This window comes from Salvelinus fontinalis, chromosome 5, assembly GCF_029448725.1.
Source record: "Salvelinus fontinalis isolate EN_2023a chromosome 5, ASM2944872v1, whole genome shotgun sequence".
Taxonomy (NCBI): Eukaryota; Metazoa; Chordata; class Actinopteri; order Salmoniformes; family Salmonidae; genus Salvelinus; species Salvelinus fontinalis.
In genome coordinates, this window is record NC_074669.1 from 8,257,279 (window position 1) to 8,269,280 (window position 12,002).

At 46.0% G+C, this 12,002-nt stretch overlaps 1 protein-coding gene across 1 annotated transcript in view; it reads left to right on the forward strand.

Moving 5' to 3' along the window:
• The first annotated feature begins 10,186 nt into the window (after positions 1 to 10,186).
• LOC129855029 (uncharacterized) overlaps positions 10,187 to 12,002 on the forward strand; it is a 6,148-nt gene continuing 4,332 nt past the window's right edge. Inside the window, exon 1 of the mRNA XM_055922278.1 lies at positions 10,187 to 12,001. Coding sequence (XP_055778253.1) covers positions 11,563 to 12,001 — 439 coding nt within the window. The 5' untranslated portion in view covers positions 10,187 to 11,562. The remainder of the gene's footprint in view (position 12,002) is intronic.

Here is a 12,002-nt window from a genome sequence, read left to right on the forward strand (position 1 = left end):
GTTTGAGGCCTCATTTTAAGGTCAAGCAGGTCATAAACAGTACTGTAAAATTATGCTTTTGTTAATTTCATGAAGTTTGGATGTTGAAAGGGAATGAATGCATTTCTTACCAATTGTATTGCTGCAAAACAGATCAACTTATGTGCCAGTTAGTCACTGCAGTAGATCATTCAGGAAAACAACGTCTTCAATGGCCAGTACTGTATAATCAATGATCTCTCTAACAAAGCCTCATTGGTTTAATTGGAACACAACACATCTCTGTTATGTAGTGGCTGTGTGAGTTCCACTACTCTTCTACATTTACACTGTACATAGATCTTTCTATTTTTCTTTTCCTTTGTGTTATTGACTGTACGTTTGTTTATGTGTAACTGTGTTGTTGTTTTTGTCGCACTGCTATGCTTTGTCTTGGCCAGGTTGCAGTTGTAAATGAGAACTTGTTCTCAACTGGCCTACCTGGTTAAATAAAGGTGAAATAAATACAAATAAAACAATGAACTTGGAGTCTGTAGTTGTACACAGTGAAGCATTGAGAATGAGTTATTGCGTTCTTGGAGTGATGTCATAATGGATCATGTGGTCATAAGAAGATAGAATCCTCTTGCTATTAGGCTAGAATCTTAGATGGGAGAACATTCCGAGAGAAGGTTAGTTAGAGAAAGCCATCATATTGGTGAGTCATGTTTATACATTTTTACAAAAGTTATGGTGAATCTACTAAAATGGAGAGGACGGTTTTAGGCAAATATGATAGAAATTCATATCCATTTGCGTAGCCTACTGCTAGTATCTAACTCCTGTCTTGTGTTTAAATTAATATTTTCTTGGTTAAATATTGATTTGCGTTCATTTATCTAAACTGATAACGGTATAATCTGGATTACCGAACCTGAGCTTGATCACTGAGGAGTTTCAATTGATTAGTAATGTCTTAAAACACATTTAACAGCATAGTGTACTGTACTATAAACATTTTGAAAAGATTTACACAAAATCTATAGTATAAAGAGAAGTTTGCATAATTGGTTGGTCACAGCTTTTTAAGTTTGGATACAGGGCAGTCTTATGGTGAGATGCAAAATAATGTATTAGAGACACTAGAAATGTAGGCATTGATGAAAGTCACCGCATAGGTTAAATGCTTTAATAGTAGTTTGAATGGCTATAATGAATGCATGTCAATTGTGTTTAGGGAAACTGTGAGGTTATGTTTTGTGGAAATACTGTCACTATAATCACAGGATACATAGCCGCAGGAAGTAGGGGTGCTAAGGGTGCTGCAGCACCCCCTGATAAATTGTAATAAATAAATACATGTTTTATTTTTTATTATTACAAATGTATTTTCCCACCAAATTAGTGCACTAGGCCTTTGAGTGGAGAAAAATACTCAACAGCAGAGAGGAGAAAAATATTCCTCAGCACCCGCCCACACATCTTCCCTCATCCATGATAGGGTGCTATGGTTCTTACTGCTAAGAGCTTAACCATGGTTTCCCAGTGCTGTGATAGGATATTGTGTAAAACAATTGGTATAAAAACTGTATTTCCAATTAATTATATGACAACATTTTAGGTTGACTATAATTTCATTACATCACATGCCTTACTTTTATTTTCCTGCATAAGTAAAAGCAGGAAATGCATCACTTATGCCGCTACAGCCATTCATCAAGTTTCCAAGATGGCGTAGCAGTCGGACGTGTGTTTGTCTTGTCTTGTCCCGTCTTGTCCCGCGTAAATAGTCCTCGTATTTTTTGTATACATTTCGTATATATTTTAATTTCACTTTCCATCTTGGAACTGAATATACATTCCCGCAACCCGCCTCACCCAATGTGGTACGGATCTGCTATTTTTTATACTTTAGAACCGTAACCCCAATCAGAAGCTAGCCAGATAACTAGCTACTAGCTAGTAGTCAGTTAGCCACTGCTGCGGTCTTCGCCCTTAACTCGGACACAAGCCACCTTCAGCTCGGGCAAATACCTGCCAGTCTGCAGGCGCGATATCAACCCAGAGAATATAGGACTGCTTTTTCTCTACCACATCACCGGATTCCTGACGCAAGCTCTGGACAATTACACCGGATCATCGTCGCTAGCTAGCTGCAACCAGGTGGCTACTACTGGCTAATACCTCTGTCCCGAAACAAGCACCAGTTAGCCTTGAGCTAGCCTCGAGCTAGGCCCATCTGCCGGCTAGCCGAAGAGGCCTACCAGCGAATTATTGGGCTACAATACCTCTTTTGCCAATTGGACTGGACCCTTTATTGCCGACACGGAGCCCCGCCGATCCATCACGACTGGTCTGCCGACGTAATTGTCCGAGGTGGTTTCAACAGGCTTTTCCATTGCGACGTTTCTGAATACCCATCTGCTAATTATTAGCTGTCTTACCGGCTGCTATCTAAATAAATATACCGGACAATTTTTTTATTTTTTTTATTTTTTCCTGGGTCACTATATCTATTTTGCCAATTGGATCGATCCCCTCTACCACACGGAACCCCACTAATCTACCGACGGAAACGAACGAGGTGACGAAAAAATAAAAATAAAATAAAATAAAAACAGACCTCCATCCTATGTTATCTTGCTACCGATAGCCAGCTACCCGGCCAGCTGTCTGGATCGCCGTGCCCCCAACCAACCTCTACTCACTGGACCCTTATGATCACTCGATTAAGCATGCCTCTCCTTAATGTAAATATGCCTTGTCCATTGCTGTTCTGGTTAGTGTTTATTGGCTTATTTCACTGTAGAGCCTCTAGCCCTGCTCACTATATATCCAACCTCTCAGTTCCACCACCCACATATGCGATGACATCACCTGGTTTCAATGATGTTTCTAGAGACTATATCTCTCTCATCATCACCCATTACCTAGGTTTACCTCCACTGTATTCACATCCTACCATACCTTTGTCTGTACATTATTCCTTGAAGCTATTTTATCGCCCCCAGAAACTTCCTTTTACTCTCTGTTCTAGACGTTCTAAACGACCTATTCTCATAGCTTTTAGCCGTACCCTTATCCTACTCCTCCTCTGTTCCTCTGGTGATGTAGAGGTGAATCCAGGCCCTGCAGTACCTAGCTCCACTCCTATTCCCCAGGCGCTCTCTTTTGATGACTTCTGTAACCGTAATAGCCTTGGTTTCATGCATGTTAACATTAGAAGCCTCCTCCCTAAGTTTGTTTTGTTCACTGCTTTAGCACACTCTGCCAACCCAGATGTTTTAGCCGTGTCTGAATCCTGGCTTAGGAAGACCACCAAAAATTCTGACATTTTCATCCCTAACTACAAGATTTTCAGACAAGATAGAACGGCCAAAGGGGGCGGTGTTGCAATCTACTGCAAGGATTGCCTGCAGAGTTCTGTTTTACTATCCAGGTCTGTTCCGAAACAATTTGAACTCCTACTTTTAAAAATCCACCTCTCTAAAAACAAGTCTCTTACTGTTGCCGCCTGCTATAGACCACCCTCTGCCCCCAGCTGTGCTCTGGACACTATATGTGAACTGATTGCCCCCCATCTATCTTCAGAGCTTGTGCTGCTAGGCGACCTAAATTGGAACATGCTTAACACCCCAGCCATCCTACAATCTAAGCTTGATGCCCTCAATCTCACACAAATTATCAATGAACCTACCAGGTATCACCCCAATTCCGTAAACACGGGTACCCTCATAGACATCATCCTAACCAACTTGCCCTCCAAATACACCTCTGCTGTTTTCAACCAAGATCTCAGCGATCACTGCCTCATTGCCTGTATCCGTAATGGGTCAGCGATCAAACGACCTCCACTCATCACTGTCAAACGCTCCCTGAAACACTTCAGCGAGCAGGCCTTTCTAATCGACCTGGCCGAGGTATCCTGGAAGGATATTGATCTCATCCCGTCAGTAGAGGATTCCTGGATATTTTTTTAAAAATGCCTTCCTCACCATCTTGAATAAGCATGCCCCATTCAAGAAATTTAGAACCAGGAACAGATATAGCCCTTGGTTCTCTCCTGACCTGACTGCCCTTAACCAACAGAAAAACATCCTATGGCGTTCTGCATTAGCATCGAACAGCCCCCGTGATATGCAACTTTTCAGGGAAGCTAGAAACCAGTATACACAGGCAGTTAGAAAAGCCAAGGCTAGCTTTTTCAAGCAGAAATTTGCTTCCTGCAACACAAACTCAAAAAAGTTCTGGGACACTGTAAAGTCCATGGAGAATAAGAACACCTCCTCCCAGCTTCCAACTGCACTGAAGATAGGAAATACTGTCACCACCGACAAATCCATTATAATTGAGAATTTCAATAAGCATTTTTCTACGGCTGGCCATGCTTTCCACCTGGCTACCCCTACCCCGGTCAACAGCACTGCCCTCCCCTCTGCTACTCGCCCAAGCCTTCCCCATTTCTCTTTCTCCCAAATACAGTCAGCTGATGTTCTGAAAGAGCTGCAAAATCTGGACCCTTACAAATCAGCCGGGCTAGATAATCTGGACCCTTTCTTTCTAAAACTATCTGCTGAAATTGTTGCCACCCCTATTACCAGCCTTTTCAACCTCTCTTTCGTGTCGTCTGAGATTGCCAAAGATTGGAAAGCAGCTGCGGTTATCCCCCTCTTCAAAGGGGGAGACACTCTAGACCCAAACTGCTACAGACCTATATCTATCCTACCCTGCCTTTCTAAGGTCTTCGAAAGCCAAGTCAACAAACAGATTACCGACCATCTCGAATCCCACCATACCTTCTCCGCTATGCAATCTGGTTTCAGAGCTGGTCATGGGTGCACCTCAGCCACGCTCAAGGTCATAAACGATATCTTAACCGCTATTGATAGGAAACAGTACTGTGCAGCCATATTCACTGACCTGGCCAAGGCTTTTGACTCTGTCAATCACCACATCCTCATCGGCAGACTCGACAGCCTTGGTTTCTCTAATGATTGCCTCGCCTGGTTCACCAACTACTTCTCTGATCGAGTTCAGTGTGTCAAATCGGAGGGTCTGTTGTCCGGACCTCTGGCAGTCTCTATGGGGGTGCCACAGGGTTCAATTCTTGGACCGACTCTCTTCTCTGTATACATCAATGATGTCGCTCTTGCTGCTGGTGAGTCTCTGATCCACCTCTATGCAGACGACACTATTCTGTATACTTCTGGCCCTTCTCTTGACACTGTGTTAACAACCCTCCAGGCGAGCTTCAATGCCATACAACTCTCCTTCCGTGGCCTCCAATTGCTCTTAAATACAAGTAAAACTAAATGCATGCTCTTCAACCGATCGCTGCCTGCACCTGCCCGCCTGTCCAGCATCACTACTCTGGACGGCTCTGACTTAGAATATGTGGACAACTACAAATACCTAGGTGTCTGGTTAGACTGTAAACTCTCCTTCCAGACTCACATCAAGCATCTCCAATCCAAAGTTAAATCTAGAATCGGCTTCCTATTCCGCAACAAAGCATCCTTCACTCATGCTGCCAAACATACCCTTGTAAAACTGACCATCCTACCAATCCTCGACTTCGGTGATGTCATTTACAAAATAGCCTCCAAAACCCTACTCAATAAATTGGATGCAGTCTATCACAGTGCCATCCGTTTTGTCACCAAAGCCCCATATACTACCCACCACTGCGACCTGTACGCTCTCGTTGGCTGGCCCTCGCTTCACACTCGTCGCCAAACCCACTGGCTCCAGGTCATCTACAAGACCCTGCTAGGTAAAGTCCCCCCTTATCTCAGCTCGCTGGTCACCATAGCAACGCCCACCCGTAGCACGCGCTCCAGCAGGTATATCTCTCTGGTCACCCCCAAAACCAATTCTTCCTTTGGCCGCCTCTCCTTCCAGTTCTCTGCTGCCAATGACTGGAACAAACTACAAAAATCTCTGAAACTGGAAACACTTATCTCCCTCACTAGCTTTAAGCACCAGCTGTCAGAGCAGCTCATAGATTACTGCACCTGTACATAGCCCATCTATAATTTAGCCCAAACAACTACCTCTTTACCTACTGTATTTATTTATTTATTTATTTTGCTCCTTTGCACCCCATTATTTCTATCTCTACTTTGCACCTTCTTCCACTGCAAACCAACCATTCCAGTGTTATTTTTTACTTGCTATATTGTATTTACTTCGCCACCATGGCCTTTTTATATTTTATTTATATATATATTTTGTTTGCCTTCACCTCCCTTATCTCACCTCACTTGCTCAATGTATATAGACTTATTTTTCACTGTATTATTGACTGTATGTTTGTTTTACTCCATGTGTAACTATGTGTTGTTGTATGTGTCGAACTGCTTTGCTTTATCTTGGCCAGGTCGCAATTGTGAGAACGTGTTCTCAATTTGCCTACCTGGTTAAATAAAGGTGAAATAAATAAATAAAATAAAAATTCCAATTAGACTGGTTTTGGATTTCTCCCTGACCAAGATGGCTGCCATTTTCACCCCATTATGGAACTTTGATAGTTTATGACGTAGCCCCTCTAGTAATTTAATAGGATCTCTATGGTCAAAATATGGTTGAGAGGTGATATTCTAGAGATGGTTAGAGCAGGAATAGAAATATAATTGCTAGAAAGGACATCCCTATTCAATTCAATGTCGTGCTGATGGGTGCACCCTTAGCAAAGCAGGAAGAAGTGTCCTCCATTAACCAAGAAGTACAGGATTGTATTGTGTTCATTATGTAATGTCAACTGACATTACACACATTTCAATGAGAAGTCCTTGCCATGGCGTTTCAAATAACCATGGCAATTGTGTATAACAATGCCAAGCTAGCCATCTTGAGTGTAACTGTGAGAGGGTGCAGTCAAATTGCCGGGGTCTGAGAGGATATTTCCATTCTAGACATTCTATTGATATGAGAGTAGTTTACAGAAGGGTTTTAGAAGTTTGCACAAAGACACAGAAGTAAAATAAACTTCCATTTGACAATCTGCAGGGACATTTGTCAGTAATTTTAACAATAATACAATTTCGGTCAATTTGGAATATACTGTACATTAAGGTCAAATTAATTGGTCAGAGCGACTGGCAGGTTGAGGTGGGACTGCTAAGGAAAGAGGTGGGCCTGCTAAAGCAATGGGCCTGTATGGAGGAGACGAGACGGATAGAGAGACAGAAGATGGAGATGTATGGACAGAAGGTGTTGCAGGAGGTGGAGAGGGACAGACTTGAGAGGATGAAGAGGGAGGAGAAGAAGGAGCTTGCAAAAATAAATCAGATGAAGGATGAAGAGTTGCTGTTAATGGAAATTAGAATGAGGGAAAGGGAGAGAGAGATGGAGGAGGAAAGTAGGAGGTTCAAGGAGAAATCTGAGAGGCAGAGGGTAGAGAAACAGATCGAGCTCCAGAAGAAGAGACAGGAGGAGAGAGATGAGTGGGAGATATCTAAAAATAAGAGAATGGAGGAATGGAAAGAGTTTTACAGGAAGGAAGAAGACTACCGAAAGGAAGAGGAATGGATGAAAGCAGAAAGGAAGGCAAAGAGAAAGGTGGAAGAAGGAAAGAGAAAGATGGGAGAAGAACAACAGATGCTGAAAAAGCAAGCCAGGCTAACGGAGACACTGAGTGATGGAAAGAGAAGAGACCTGGAAGAGAGAAAGGAAGATGAAAATAATATGGGAGAAAAATGTGTGAAGGAAGCAAGGGAAAGAGACAGGAGTGAGCTCCTGAAAGAAAAGAGGCGGAGACAGATTGCAGAAGAAAATATGACACACACGGAGAAAAAAATGAGAGAGCTGGAGGAGAGGGAGGAGGACAGGAAGAGAGAATTTGAGAGTCAGATTAGAGAAGATATAAGAAAAAGAGAAGAGGAGAGAAAGCATGAGGAGAAAATGAAAATGAGGAAACTGGATAACATGAAAAATGAAATGTTTGGAAAAATTAGAGAGTTGGAGGAGAGGACAATAAAGATGGAAAGACAGCATGCAGAGAAAACCACAATGGAGGAGGAGAAAGAAGAAAGAAAGAGGGTGGAAGACATAGTGAGGATGGAAGTGTCACGCCCTGGCCTTAGTATTCTTTGTTTTCTTTATTATTTTAGTTAGGTCAGGGTGTGACATGGGGAATGTTTGTGTTTTGTTGGTTTTGGGTGTTTTTATGGTAAAGGGGTTGTTGGGTATAGTATATGGGTTTGTGTGGAGTACATGTGTCTAGTGTTGTCTATGTATGTTTAGTTGTCTAGGAGAGTCTATGGTTACCTGAATGAGTTCCCAATTAGAGACAGCTGATTTCGGTTGTCTCTGATTGGGAGCCTTATTTAGGGTAGCCATAGGCTCTCATTGGTTGTGAGTAATTGTCTATGTGATACGTTTGTAGCCAGTGTGTGCACATCGTTGTTTTAGCTTCACGATCGTTTTCTTGTTTTGTTTAGTGTTTAAGTGTTTTTGTTTCGTGTGCCGTCTTCGTAAATAAAAAGGAGATGGCTTATTTTCCTAAAGCTGCGTTTTGGTCCATCAATCCTCCACACGATCGTGACAGAATTACTCACCATTATAGGACCAAGCGGCATGGAAAGCGGCAACAGGACCTACCTACACAGGATTCATGGACATGGGAGGAGATACTGGATGGTAAGGGGCCGTGGGCTCAACCGGGAGAATATCGCCTTCCTCGTGAAGAGCTGGAGGCAGCTAAAGCCGAGAGGAGGCGATATGAGGAGGCAGCACGGAGACAAGGCTGGAAACCCGTGAGTACAACCCAAAAATTTCTTGGGGGGGGCCTTAAAGGGAGTGTGGCGAAGTCAGGTAGGAAACCTGCGCCTACTCCCTGTACTTACCGTGGAGAGCGAGAGTACGGGCAGACACCGTGTTACGCAGTAGAGCGCACGGTGTCTCCTGTACGCGTGCATAGCCCGGTTCGGTACATTTCAGCTCCACGTATCGGCCGGGCTAGACTGAGCGTTGAGCCGTATGTCATGAAGCCGGCCCAACGCATCTGGTCACCAGTGCGTCTCCTCGGGCCGGCGTACATGGCACCAGCCTTACGCATGGTGTCCCCGGTTCGCCTACATAGGCCGGTGCGGGTCATTCCACCTCCCCGCACTGGTCAGGCGACGGGGAGCATACAACCAGGTAAGGTTGGGCAGGCTCGGCGTTCAAGGGAGCCAGTACGCCTGCACGGTCCGGTATTTCCGGCGCCACCTCCCCGCCCCAACCCAGTACCACGAGTGCCTCCTCCACGCACTAGCTATATGGTGCGTGTCTCCAGCCCTTTACCACCAGTGTCTAAACCACGCACCAAGCCTCCTGTGTGTCCCCAGAGTCCTGTGCGTCCTGTTGCTGCTCCCCGCACTAGCCCTGAGATGCGTGTCCCCAGCCCGGTGCCACCAGTCCCGGCACCACGCACCAGGCCTACAGTGCGCCTCAGCCGGCAGGAGTCTGCCGTCTGCACAGCGATGACTGAACTGCCCGTCTCCCCAGCGCCATCTGAGCCATCCGTCTCCCCAGCGCCATCGGAGCCATCCGTCTCCCCAGCGCCATCGGAGCCATCCGTCTCCCCAGCGCCATCTGAGCCATCCGTCTCCCCAGCGCCATCTGAGCCGCCCGTCTGCAATGAGCCTGCAAAGCCGCCCGTCTGCCATGAGCCCACTGAGCCGCCCGTCTGCCATGAGCCCACTGAGCCGCCAGCCAGACAGGAGCCGCTAGAGCCGCCAGCCAGACAGGAGCCGCTAGAGCCGCCAGCCAGACAGGAGCCGCTAGAGCCGCCAGCCAGACAGGAGCCGCTAGAGCCGCCAGCCAGACAGGAGCCGCTAGAGCCGCCAACCAGACAGGATCTGCCAGAGCCGCCAACCAGACAGGATCTGCCAGAGCCGCCAATCAGACAGGAGCAGCCAGATCAGTCAGCCAGCCATGAGCAGCCAGATCCGTCAGCCAGCCATGAGCAGCCAGATCCGTCAGCCAGCCATGAGCAGCCAGATCCGTCAGCCAGCCATGAGCAGCCAGATCCGTCAGCCAGCCATGAGCAGCCAGATCCGTCAGCCAGCCATGAGCAGCCAGATCCGTCAGCCAGCCATGAGCAGCCAGATCCGTCAGCTAGCCATGAGCAGCCAGATCCGTCAGCTAGCCATGAGCAGCCAGATCCGTCAGCTAGCCATGAGCAGCCAGATCCGTCAGCTAGCCATGAGCAGCCAGATCCGTCAGCCAGCCATGAGCAGCCAGATCCGTCAGCCAGCCATGAGCAGCCAGATCCGTCAGCCAGCCATGAGCAGCCAGATCCGTTAGCCAGCCATGAGCAGCCAGATCTGTCAGCCAGCCATGGGCCGTCCCTCAGTCCGGAGCTGCCATTCCTCAGTCCGGAGCTGCCCCTTACCCTGGTGCTGCCCCTTACCCTGGTGCTGCCCCTTACCCTGGTGCTGCCCCTTACCCTGGTGCTGCCCCTGACCCTGGTACTGCCCCTGACCCTGGTACTGCCCCTTACCCTGGTACTGGCCCTTACCCTGGTACTGGCCCTTAGTCCGGAGCTGCCCCTTAGTCCGGAACTGCCCCTTAATGCAATGGGGTTAATGTGGAGGGGGGTCATTTGGAGGAAGCCTAGGAGGTGGTTAGGGACTGTGGTGACGTGGGGACCACAACCAGAGCCGGAGCCGCCACCGTGGATGGAAGCCCACCCAGACCCTCCCCTAGACTGTGTAATGGTGCGCCCGGAGTTCGCACCTTAAGGGGGGGGTTATGTCACGCCCTGGCCTTAGTATTCTTTGTTTTCTTTATTATTTTAGTTAGGTCAGGGTGTGACATGGGGAATGTTTGTGTTTTGTTGGTTTTGGGTGTTTTTATGGTAAAGGGGTTGTTGGGTATAGTATATGGGTTTGTGTGGAGTACATGTGTCTAGTGTTGTCTATGTATGTTTAGTTGTCTAGGAGAGTCTATGGTTACCTGAATGAGTTCCCAATTAGAGACAGCTGATTTCGGTTGTCTCTGATTGGGAGCCTTATTTAGGGTAGCCATAGGCTCTCATTGGTTGTGAGTAATTGTCTATGTGATACGTTTGTAGCCAGTGTGTGCACATCGTTGTTTTAGCTTCACGATCGTTTTCTTGTTTTGTTTAGTGTTTAAGTGTTTTTGTTTCGTGTGCCGTCTTCGTAAATAAAAAGGAGATGGCTTATTTTCCTAAAGCTGCGTTTTGGTCCATCAATCCTCCACACGATCGTGACAGGAAGAGATAAAAAAGACAGCCTTGGATGTTTGGAAATTTCATCAGACTGTGATACTGCATTTGTCAAAACAACTAAAAAGGTTGAGAAGGAAAACAGTGCAGATGAGAAGAAAGACAACAGTGTAGGTGTACGGCAAGATAGTGACACATCTGTGATAGAGGAAATCAACCCAAAGCATGAAGAGAGGGATGGCGACCAGAATGCTGACCCCAAGAGTGATGGGAAGAAATACAGAAGTGATGCAGAATGTTCAGATGGTGATGACAGTAAAAGTGCCAAAATATACCAAAAGAAGACAGACAAAGAGAAAAATGAAACAACAGAAGCACTCCTGACCGAGGAAAAAGGTAACAGTAGTGATGATGATGATGGTTTCACTGAGATGAAACAAAAGGATGGACATAAACATATGCTTGTTGAGGAGTATGTAGCTACAAATTACTGTCAGAATGATCAACCAGCAAAAGTCAAAGTTCAAAATGACCTGGCAGGTGATATAGACTGGTCAGAGAGTGACTACAGCGAGATTGAGGAAATAATCACTGAGGACATTAGTGAAGAAATAAAGGAAACTGATGAGGAGGAGGAGGTTGAAGAAAAGACAGATATTGAGAGTGATGAGAGAACAGTGAGAAATGTGATAAGAAGTGAATGTGATGATGATAAGAGTGGGAAAGCAAACATGAAGAAAGGCATGGTTGACAAAGACAATACGGACAACAACGTTGAGAAAGAGAAAACAACCCAAAGCAACACAAAGAGAGAGGAGGGCGAGAGGAGGACTCAGGAGCCTGACAAGAATCAACCAGCAAAGCTCAAAGG